The 12,097-nt window shown below is 47.7% G+C and overlaps 1 protein-coding gene and 1 long non-coding RNA gene across 5 annotated transcripts in view; one reads left to right on the top strand and one right to left on the bottom strand.

Moving 5' to 3' along the window:
• Positions 1-10,549, bottom strand: part of DCUN1D4 (defective in cullin neddylation 1 domain containing 4) — a 73,071-nt gene extending 62,522 nt beyond the window's left edge. Inside the window, exon 1 of one of the 2 annotated variants that reach the window (XM_047798696.1) lies at positions 10,405-10,549. In XM_047798696.1, the coding sequence (XP_047654652.1) occupies positions 10,405-10,429 (25 nt within the window). In that variant the 5' untranslated portion in view covers positions 10,430-10,549. Of the gene's footprint in view, positions 1-9,935; positions 10,013-10,404 lie in introns of those variants that run through there. The other variant, XM_047798697.1, reaches the window with a different exon arrangement.
• Positions 10,550-10,722: 173 nt separating this feature from the next.
• The window catches only part of LOC125138001 (uncharacterized), a 33,944-nt gene continuing 32,569 nt past the window's right edge, over positions 10,723-12,097 (top strand). For 2 of the 3 annotated variants that reach the window (XR_007137562.1, XR_007137561.1), the window contains exon 1: positions 10,723-11,167. This is a non-coding gene — a long non-coding RNA (uncharacterized LOC125138001). The remainder of the gene's footprint in view (positions 11,168-12,097) is intronic. The other variant, XR_007137560.1, reaches the window with a different exon arrangement.

Raw genomic sequence — 12,097 nt, 5'->3', positions numbered from 1 at the left:
AAAGCCAAAAACTGGAGTTCCCGTCATGGCTCAGTGGTTAATGAACCCGACCAGCATCCATGAGGATGCGGGCTTGATCCCTGGCCTCACTCAGTGGGTTAAGGATCTGGCATTGTCGTGGACTGTGGTGTAGGTCACAGATGCAGCTCGGATCTGGCGTTGCTGTGGCTGTGGTGTAGGCCACAGGCTACAGCTCCAATCTGACCCCTAGCCTGGGAACTTCCATAGGCTGCAGGTGTGGCCCTGGGGGAAAAAATAAAAAATAAAAAAACTGTGGTGGGAGGTAGGGAAGTACTGACTTCAAGGGATAATGAAAGCATTCTATATCCTGATTTAGTAGTGGTTACACACACACACATTTGTCAAATGGGTACAATTATACAGAATGCAAAATATACTCAAAGTCAACCAAAAAGCAATTAGGACTTTCAGATATGATTTCTGGCTAAACAAAATCAATACTCTACCAATATTATTTCCATATCTAATACTTCCAAAAATTGGGGGGAGTGGTGGAGGGGCAAGATGTGATGAGATTACAACAGTGAAGAGCTCCCTATAGCAACATCAGTGGGAAGACTGATGTGTGCCTCAGAGTCCTGCCTGACCACCGGCAAAGCAGCTCCCACCACTGACATCGCCTGTGTCCCCCCTTCAGTCTTTTGGGTCACCTCGAGCCAGGACTCTTGGACTCTGAACAGAGTCCAACCAGGATGGGAAGGCAGACCACTGCTCTTCTCCACAAAGGCCTCTGCCAAGTATTGACCAGTGACAGGTCTGGATGTTGAATTTGTCCAAATTCTTAGTCTCGAGCATCAGAAACCAACTAGCTAACTTAAACAGTAATCTTTCTTTCTTTTTACAGCCACATGTGCGCCATCTGAAAGTTCCCAGGCTAGTGGGAGAACTAAAGCTGCAGATGCCAGCCTACGCCACAGCCACAGCAATGCCAGATCCTTAACTGACTGAACAAAGACAGGGATCGAACCTGCATCTTCACTATGTGGGGTGCTTAACCCACTGAGCTGCAAAGAGGACTCCTAATTTTTTTTTTCAAGGTTATTGGATAGTTCACAGCATCTCTAGGCAAACAAACCAGAGGAGCAAGCACATCAGCTTCACAACCAAAACAATGCCTAAGGGCATACTGAAGAATGCACTGACACAGCCCAGACCTGCCCACACTGGGACCGCAGCTCCAAGGCCCCTAGAAACAGCTGCCACCACTACCCATCCTCTCCAAATGGCCTCCAGGCACTTTCCGTTTCCTCCCACCTCTTGCCTTCATCTTTGGAGTCACAACCCGGGGTGGGTGTGTCTGGGCAGCTCTGTCTTTGACAGTAAGAACTCCTCAATCAGAGGAAGAGCCAGGGACCCAAAGACTAATGGCCATCACAGACACAAACGGATGACACCCCATCTCGATGGATGCTATTGATACAGGCCAGTAAAGAATGAAAGGTGTCAAAAATATTCACAAAGAAAAATCATCAGGAGTTCCCACTGTGGCTCAGTGGGATAAAAACCTGACTAGTTTGCATGAGGATGCAGGTTCAATCCCTGGCCTCACTCAGTGGGTTAAGGATCGAGCACTGCTACAAGCTGCAGTGCAGGTCACAGATGTAGTTCGGAACTTTCATATGCCGCAGGTGCAGCCCTAAAGAAAAGAAAAAAAAAAGGAAAACAAACAAACAAACAATCCTCAAAGATGAAACTAAAAAGAATCATATCCAGAGATAATGCTATTTAGAGGATGGGAGTCTTTTCACATCATTTAGTGTTTTACTCAGTATATGAATTAGTATTTTCCAAAACTACAAGCCTACCTTCCTGTTGAAAATAACTCACTAACAGCATCTTCTGATTAAAAGAAAAACAACCCAAATCTAAAGTGGCAGATATTTTGTCTACTAGAATACCAGACATGACAGAAAAAAAGATCCTTAGATCCAAAACAGCAATGCACCGATTGATAAAATACATGATTCCATTTAAAATGTATTTCAATACTGTTTTCTCCTTAAAACATAAGCTACAAATTATAGCCACAAATATTTTTAAATGTCTGTTCTGCTTAAAAGAATAATTATCGGGGAGTTTCCCCTGTGGCACAGTGGCCTAATGTCGCTGTGGAGGCACCTGTTCAATCCCCAGCCTGGGACAGTGGGTTAGGGATCTGGCGTTGCTGCAGCTGTGGTGTTAGGTCTCAGCTACGGCTCGGATTGGATCCCTGACCCAGGAACTTCCATGTGCCACAGAAAATAAATAAATAAATAAATATTCTCCTAAACTGAATCTCAGAGTAAGAAAAATAAACTATGGAAAGCTATTAACACTAATTCAAGCTGACTGCCTATAAAAAGATGTATCAGCATATATAATGTCAGAGTCTCAGAAAATTCACCTCCAACTAACAAAATTTACTTTCTACATGAAGAAAGCCTTTGAGTGATCTCGATGTATTGTTAACATTAAGAAATAAACCCTTAGGATCAGAATTTGGTCATGATGCAAAAAGATGGGCCCCTTACCATCAGATTTGCCAAGCCCTGCCTCAGCCTTCCCCACCTGGGTCTGTTACACACCAGGCCAGGAACAGATATGGGTACCATCACACGTATAGGCTCAGTCCCTCAGCACATCGCCAGTGCTCTACTCTCTGAGAATTTCTCCATGCCACAGACATTTTTCAAAACTGATATCTGCATGTATTTTTTAAAAAAATACATTATCTAAACTGGTTTACATAGGATGACATTGTCAAAAAAAGGGTGGGGGGGGGCACAGAGACTGAATAAGTGAAAGTGTGTATTCCTGGAAGAAAAATTCAAAGACAATGAAAGACAACTCAGAAGCATGCAGGACAGCAGGAGGAAGCATTAAAGTTTTCCAGATAATTCACTACCTACTTAAGAGCTGACTGGTTAATAAGTTCAATTCATTACATATTTGAGGACCTAAGCACAGCATCATGCTGGACCATAAAGTGGGTGCTAAGACAGAGTCCCACATCTCAAAGGGGTTATGATCTAATTGGGGGGGGGGGAGTTCCCTTCATGGCGCAGCAGAAATGAATCTGACTACGACCCATGAGGTTGTGGGTTTGATCTCTGGCCTTGCTCAGTGGATTAAGGATCTGGTGTTGCCGTGAGCTGTGGTGTAAACTGCAGACGAGGCTCGGATCTGACTTTGCTGTGGTTGTGATGTAGGCCAGCGGCTCCAGCTCCAATTAGACCCCTAGCCTGGGAACCTCTACATGCCACGGGTGCGGCCCTAAAAAAGACAAAAATAAAAATAACCTAAATGGGGAGGGGACGAATAAGGAGACAAGTAGCCATTGTTACATAAGATAAAACTTAGAATAGAAGTAAATAGTCTTTGGATATTCAATGGAGGGAGAGACAGACTGCTAGAGAGGGAACAAAGAACACAGGGAAGGGAACTTGTCCAGAGGCAGCACTGAGAGCAGTGGGAAGGGAGTAGTCCAGGGGGAAGAAACTGAGCTTAAAAACAGGCTCAACCCCAGTTCTGAGGAGTCTGTACTTCAGTAAGCAACTGGCAGCCTTCGAGGTTTGGGGGCACAGGAATTATGAGAACGAAGATATTCCACTGGTGATGGAGAAGATAAAGAGGAGCCTGAGCCTGGCAAAAGGATTACTATAAAAGATGGATCAGACCTAGAGCAATGGCAATACATACAGAAAAGGCAACAGGCATGGTAAAAGATGCAGCCTCTCTCTAGCTACTGAACAGGGAAAGAGGGGATGAAAAATGTATAAGCTTCCAGGTTGGGTTATTAAATGCACTGCAGTTTCATTAACCAAATGACTAAAATCAATTGGTCTTATTTTCCTCTTTATCTTGGCTACCAGGAAGCTCAGAACCAAATATACGGCCCATTTCTAACATATGGCAGATATTTATATACAGCCTGTAAATCTATAATTTTCTTTCTCTCAACAGGATTTTATGTACATTTAGTAAGTCACCTCTAATTATTTTAGAATGAGGCAGAAAATAAAAAATCAACAAATAAAAAGACTGAGACCAAAACAGAGACAGTTGAACAAAGTCACTGATTCAGGGCTATAACTGTGGGCTGCCAACCCAGAGCATTCTCCTTTCCCTTCTTCCACCCCAGCAAAGTCTCTATACCACAAGAGAAGCTGAAAATGCCAGAACTTTCACCTTCTTTACCCCCCTCACAACTAGCAGTGGCATGAGGTCAATTTGACTCAATGAGATTAAAGGGGATGTCTCCAAGGTGACCTTCTGGGAAAGACCCCTCTGTTACAAGGGAATTTTAAGGAAATATGCTTCTTCCTTTTCTTACATAGGCATGATGTCTGGTGCTACAGCAACCATATTGCAAACATGAGGCAATGAGCTGAGGTTCTTAATAAACCAAAATACAAAGAAGAAAGGACAAAAGGATACAAAAAGCCTAGATGCTTAAAGGACATTGAGACTCTGCACCAGCCTTAGAACCATCTACCTCTAAAATTCTTGCTACTAGACAATACTTAAGCCTTCTTTTTTTTTTTCTTTTTTTTCATTTTTGGTGTCTCCCCGCCCACCCCCGAGCATATGGAACTCCGAGGCCAGGGATCAGATCCGAACTGCAGTCACAACCTAAGCCACAGCTGCAGCAACGCCAGCCAGATCTTTAACCCACTGCGACAGGGAATCAAATCTGCATCCCAGCACTCCCAGGATGCCACCAATCCCACGGCACCACAGCAGGAGCTCCTACTTAAACCGTTTTTGATTGAGTATTGTTACTTGCCAGAAGCATCCTAACTGCTACAACGGACGTCATCATGAGGTCAGTTTCTGAAATGATTTGTAACTGCTGATTAAGCAAGATTATTATTATTGAGATGATAATAATGCAAACATATATTATAGTCAGGGTAAGGGCTAAGGGCTTCTAGGAGCAGCTAAAGACAGAAAGAGAAAAGGATACACACAACATTTGAAAAAATGTGACCAAGTGTTAATTAATAGGGGTAGTGTGTGTGTGTGTGTGTGTGTGTGTGTGTGTGTGTGTTTTTAGGGCCACACCTGTAGCATATGGAAATTCCCAGGCTAGGGGTCGAATCAGAGCTACTGCTACCAGCCTACACCACAGCCACAGCAACACAGGATCCAAGCCATGTCTGCAACCTACACCACAGCCCACAGCAATGCCGGATCCTTAACCCACTGAGCGAGGCCAGGGATCGAACGGAGTCCTCATGGATGCTAGTCAGGTTTGTTACCGCTGAGCCACAAATGGAACTCCCAATAGGGGTACTTCTTAGAAGCAAGAATAAAGGACGAAAAGAGTAAAAGTACAGAAATCTTCTAAAGTGGAGAAAATGAGGGGGACTTTCTTCTCTGCTAACATTATGGACACAATAACCTGAAAATCCTTCCCAATATCCCGATACAGATATTCCTCCACTTAAGATGGGGTTATGTGGAGTTCCCCTCGTGGCGCAGTGGTTAACGAATCCGACTAGGAACCATGAGGTTGCGGGTTCGGTCCCTGCCCTTGCTCAGTGGGTTAAGGATCCGGTGTTGCCGTGAGCTGTGGTGTAGGTCGCAGATGCGGCTTGGATCCCGAGTTGCTGTGGCTCTGGTGTAGGCCGGTGGCTACAGCTCTGATTCGACCCCTAGCCTGGGAAGCTCCATATGCCGCGGGAGCGGCCCAAGAAATAGCAAAAAGACAAAAAAAAAAAAAAAAAGATGGGGTTATGTCTTGAGTAAACCCATTGTAAACCGAAAATATCTTAAATCGAAAATGCATTTACAGGTTCCTGTGTGGTGCAACAAGTAGGTCTTCTATCATACGTGTGAAATAATCAAGTCAGTGAAAGCAAGAAAATGAGAGTGATTAGAGAAATAATTCTCAGTGTGGTACAAGACAGATACTGTAGGTACAATACCAATCCAAGCTGAATTTTGAACTAAAAGGGTGAAATTGTTGGAAAAGTGAGAAAAACTCTCATAATAGTTATTATTGTGTTTATTGAGTATTTACTATGTCCTTGGTGCTGTCCTGAGCATTTAAAATGTACTATTTCATACTCGTAATCCTAGGTACCCTTAGCAATCATGCCCATTTTACAGATGGGGAAGCCAGGGCATAGAGAGTGGAGCGTAAATAACTTGCACCCAAATCACAGAATGAGTGAGAGATCCAAACCTAGGCAGTCTATCTCCAGAGACCATGTCCTTGACCTGGACACGATACTAGAATGAAAGAGAAGGCTTTTTACCCACTTAAGAACTGGGAAGGATATGGCCGTGCTGCAGCTGTGGCGCAGGCCACAAATGTAGCATAAGCTCAATTCCTGGCCCCGGGAACTCCTACATGCTACGGTTACAAACAAAAAGAGAGGAAAAAAAAAATGAATATGCCTAACTTACAGATGACAGCTGAGCCTAGCCTACTTTAAACATGCTCATTACTTTTTTTTTAACGGCCGCACCTGTGGCATATGGATGTGCCAGGGCCACGGACTGAATCTGAGCCACAGCTGCGATCTACGCCTCCAAATCCTTTAACCCACTGCACTGGGCCAGGGATGAAACCGCATCTTCATGGCAATGAGAGCCACTGCAGTCAAGTTCTTAACCTGCTGCACCAAAGTGGGAACTCTTACGTTAACACATAGTTAGGCAAAATCATTTCACTCAAAGCCTATTGTATAATAAAATGTTGAGTATCTCTGGCGATTTACTGAAACCTGTATTGAAAATGAAAAACAGAATGGCTGAGTACAAAAGTTATACGTGTATTAATTGTATACCCACCAATCATGTATCTGACAGGGAGCTGCTAGGGCTGCCGCTACTGCTCAGCATCTACCATATATGATTAACCCAGAAAAAGATTGAAAATCCAAAACCGAAAGCACAGGTTTTTGTTTGTTTGTTTTTTGTTTTTTTTAGGGCCACACCCTCACAACATGGACGTTCCCAGGCTAAGGGTCGAAATCGGGAGCTACAGCTGCCAGCCTACGCCACAGCCACAGCGGATCTGACCACATCTGCGACCTACCCCACAACTCACAGAAACACCAGACCAATGACCCACTGAACGAGGCCAGGAATCAAACCGCATCCTCACGGATACTAGTCAGATTCCAGATTCGCTTCCGCTGCACCACGATGCACAGTTTTTATCAAATGCATGTCACTTTAGCACCATCATAAAACCAAACCATCCATCAAGAAGTTGGGACCCGCCTGTTTAAAATAGTCAAAAAATTCTGGGTAAAGCTTAAGAAACATCTGTTTAAAAGCATAGCTAAGCTCATAAGAAAATAAAGAATCTTCCAGAGGCCAAAATTTGAACAGGAACCAAAAAACCAAAGCAGAAAGTATAAGGTGATAATGTATAAGACCAAGGGTTTGGGGGCTGGGGGAGGGGGAATGGGGTGTGTGTGTGTGTGTCTGCCCTTTGGGTTGAAACTGCAAAAAAAGAAAAGAAAATGGAAAGAAATGACTAACTTAATATTTTCTTTAAAAACACCATCTTGGGGGTACCCTGGTGGCTTAGCAGATTAAGGATTCCGCATTGTCACTGATGCGGCACAGGTTCCATCCCGGCCCAGGAACTTCTACATACTGCAGGCGCAGCCAAAAAAACAAAAACAAAAACACCGTCTGGCCGTCTTGCTTTCAATCTCAGTACTTCACCTTTTCCAGGGACAAATTTCAGTGATAAACACACATCAGAAAGAAAACAAAAAACAAAAAAACATGATCATGTTACATATTCACATACCGCAAAGAGTGTCCTGGATATTCCACCAAAAGCTTAAGTAAAATATAAGATAGATGTAAATCTTTTCCTGATAAAACCACACACTGCCCAATTTTTCAGCCATTATGAAAGAATTATCATTCAATCAGGTACTCAAGTTCAGTATATTTGTAACCATACTAGATGGTTTCCAAATCTTTGGACTTCTTGGTAAAATTTTTATCATTAGGGTCATTATAATACTCTTCTAGTGACCATGCTACCAGTAGTTTCATACCTAATACATCACATAAAAATAGTCTTGTCATCTCTGAGCTAATCTGACGGCATCTGCGTTATAGATTTTGGAGTCATGGCATACAAATGGTAAAGGGAACTGGCAAAGGATGCAATAATGTCTTGAGAGTCTACAGAGTGACAGGATTGGTTCTAATATCAAAGAACAAAAACACACGAAAACTTAAGGTCCTCCACTGAGTTTACCTTCCTCTAATCTCATCTGCTTCCCACGCTTCCTTGAAAACTGAGAACATCATATATTCCCTTCATTCATTTTCACATTTTCACGCTGGTTTAAATGAACGGTTTTAAGTCCACTCTCAATTCTATTAATCCACCTCCAACACTCATTTCAAGACCATCTTTTTTCAAAAAGTTCCCTTATCCTTCGGCAATGCAAACGGCTCAAACTACAAACACATAATTTAAACTACCTCCACAAGGTTTACATGGGTCTCCACTGCTTTCTCAGATTTATAAAAGACTGAACCTTTTAACCTAGTGTTTACATACATGAGATGCCACAAACACACACCATCCTTTTGACTGTGTTGCATCTTGCATGTTTTTCCATAACTTACGTACTAGATGGTTCAAGATAAGCATTTATTCTGCAAGACCACCAAATGCAGGGGGAAATAACCAACTTGGGGTGGGGGGGGAAATGTAGAGCCCAAGTGTGAAAGGGCTGCGCTTGGCTTGATTCTCCCCCACTCGCTGACACAGGGAGAAAGTCCCAGGGAATAGGAGCGCCTCCTCAGAGCGCGCTCGGATCCGCCGGGAATAAGGCACCAGTTAGCAGAGCTGGAAGGCTCCGAGGGCCGAGCTGCATTCTGGGACTCGTTTCCACAGTTACCCACGTGCACCCAATCCAACCGCGGCCCGGACTACAAGTCCCAGAATTCTGCGGGACCGCCTTCCCCTTCACACCCGGCGACTGGAGCCAGACCCTAAAGGAAACCCCTAAAGCGCCCTCCCTCCACGTCTGGGATAGGTCGCGCCCCTAGGGCGCTGCGCTGGGCCTGTGATCCGACTCTCCTGACAAGGAACCGGGTCCCGAGGCACCAGCCTCCACACCTGACGACCAGAAATTAGACAACTGCGTCACAGACTGCCAAATCCACGGACCGCCAGGGACCCTACCACCACCACCCACATACCGCCCCTGGCCTTCAGGGTCCGACCCCTCCGGGTCCAGCCGCGGAAAACCCGCAGCGCGCGCCTCTGCCCCGCCTCCCAGTCCCGCAGGCAGAGCCCGCGCCAACGCTGACCTCGCTTCCCGCCGCTCCGGGGGAACCGCGGCCAGCGCACCTCCCCCGCCCCCTCCGCCCCGCCCCCTCCTCTCCTCGCATCCCGAAGCTTAGGGCTCCCCCTCAAGGTACCCTGCCCATAATCTGGGGGAGGATACACCTCCCCAGTCACGGAGTCTCACATCTTCCCCTTCAGCCCCGCGCGGACCGAATCTGGACAAGATAGTCTTCTCCCTGCCCCGGCCCCTCCCAACTAGCTCTTCACCCCCACTGCACCTCCGCTACCCCTGCCCCCATCCGGTCACCCCAAACCCTCCCCACCTCCTTCCTCTCCTCTTACTCTCAATTACCCTATCTTCCCAACACCTGCTCCATCCTATTATCCCAAGGTTTGCCCCCCTCTCACCACTCCCAATTACCCCTCCACGCTTCCTATGGCCCTCCCGCCCGCTGGACTCCCCAACTATCCATCACACACCCCAATCCCTCCCACCATCTCGCTTTCCCATTACATCAGCTCTCATTTGCTAGCCCGCCCTCTTGCCCCGCTCGGCCGCTGCCCCCAATCCCCCACCCCATTGTTTCCCCCCCCCCCAGCCATCCAGCCCTTCTTCCCATTGTCCCCGCCCCCGCGCTCCCCTAGCACTCACCCGCCTTTCTCACAGCCGCCCGCACCGCTCAGCTCCTAGGAAATCCTCACCCCTGCGCCCCGCTCTCTCTCGCTCGCTCCCTCCCCCTCTGCCCCCGCCGGTACCAACCCCCAGCCCTGCTCGCTAGCGCCCGCCGCCGCCTCCACCTCCATTCACCCCGGACACTCTGGTCCCGGCCCTTCATCGCACGTCCCGCCCCCCCTTCCCCCAACACTGTAATGGAGCCAGTCCCCACCCCCCTCACCTCCGCCCTCCCCGGCAGGCCGGCCCCTTCCCCCCACGCCTGCCCCCGCCCCGCGCCGCCCGCAGCGTCACCGCCCCGCCCCGGCCCCGGGAGGGGAAGGGGTGGCTCCCGGGCAGGGGCTCCCGGCTGGTTTCGGGACAGGAGGTACGGGGCGGGGACTGCGGGAGACTAGCGGAGAGTGTTAGCAGCCGCCCGGCCCCGGCCGGCTCGCTCTCTGTTACTCACTGACAGCGGCGGCATCCGAGTGCATTTTCGGGCAGCTCACACCCCGCTCGCCGCCCCGGCTCCCGCGCTCGCCTCGCGGTCCCCCCACCGGCTCGCCGCACCTCGGCTAGGAGCTGAGGACCCGCCGCCAGGCACTCCCGGCCCGCCCACCTCGCCTCCTCCATAGGCTGAACATCAGCTGAGGGACCGCCCCTCCTCGGCTCTCATTTGACAAAAGGAGTGCGGAGAGCGCCGGTCTAGAGCTGGCAAAGAGGCCCCGCCCCCTTAGCTCCAATGCGATTGGTCCCGGCGCCTCGTCCCCGTAACGCCCCTGGTGGAGGCCATGCTCTGGAATAGCAGGTTGGACCCGGCCGCTGTCACTCAGCCCCGGGGGTCCGAAAGCGCGTGTAAAGGCGAGGCTGGGGAATTGGCCCACCTTGACCCTGAAGCCCCGCCCTGTGGCGGGTGGGATTGGTGGAGCCCAGACCAACCGAGAAAGATGGGTCCGCGTCTGAAACAAAGCACGCGAAGTGTTTTCCGAAGAACCGAGAAGGGGAAGAGCAGTTGGGGCAGCTTGTATCCCGCTGCAAGGAGTAGGAGAGTCAGTTCTTCCCTTGCGCCCCACGCTACTCGTCGGGATCTCCTGTTTGTCGCGCACGCCTCGGAACGGCTTTCTGCAGGAGCTGAGTCCGCGCTGAACTTCGACTGAGACTTCTCTTGCTGTTTCTTACAGCTAGAACCTGGATAAAGAATCGACGCATCTTCATTTACAGCAAACCCTCTGGTGAGGAACAAATTCTTTCTTGTACAACAATCCATCCTCTCACCTTTTTCGAAATGCACTTCTTTTCCAGAGTCAACACACTTCTTTCTTCATCACAAATGGGCTATTCTAAAGGCTTCGAATGCTTCATTCTCGGTGATACACTTACGCGCGCCCCAGAACTCAGGCAGGAAACCAAGGGCCACGCTTTGGGCTCAGTCTGGCAAGCGGCTGGTTCAGGGGCCAAGTCACTAGCCCTCAAAGGACAAATAAGCGTTAGCTAAGTGAGCCTAAGTCATTGACGCTAAGAAGCGGTCCGGAAAAGCAAAACTGGCTGTTATTTGGTGGAGGACGACGTTAATTTAGAAGACTTATGACCACTGAATTTACTAAGTCAGGAATTCGCATCATTTTCATGAGTTCCGACCATTTTTTTTTAAGGCTTTCAAACCCACTCGTCATACTCACCGTATTATTGTAGCAGAAAAATATTTTGAGATATTAATGGAGGACCTTTCCCTCCAACCCCAACCACAACACATACACCACTTCTCTGTGTGCCATCCCGCGGCCAGGGCATCCCACTCCTCCCGCCTCGGAGAATGGATGACACCACAAATAACTGATAACAAAACAGTCGTTTTGATTTTAGACTTATACAGCCAAGGCTTTTGAGTTCCAGGGTTCTGAAATTTCGGTTTCAGATCATGGCCTTAAATGTTGTGGGCAAAAACAAGATATTTGAAAGAACAAGAACCAGTTTTTCCACCACACATCATTCCCCTTATAATGTGCTGCATCCCTTTTAATTGCTAATGTCTCATTAATACGTTACATCCCTATCATTTTATACCTGTCACATTTCTATTATTCATACACTTATGAATCACTTCATCAGTCATAGAATCTCATAATTGAACCCGAATTTATCCACTTCTGGTTCAATTCAGG

Source organism: Phacochoerus africanus, chromosome 10 (genome assembly GCF_016906955.1).
Source record: "Phacochoerus africanus isolate WHEZ1 chromosome 10, ROS_Pafr_v1, whole genome shotgun sequence".
Lineage (NCBI taxonomy): Eukaryota > Metazoa > Chordata > Mammalia > Artiodactyla > Suidae > Phacochoerus > Phacochoerus africanus.
Note: the sequence above shows the minus strand (reverse complement) of the source record. Positions and strands in the feature narration are given on the sequence as shown.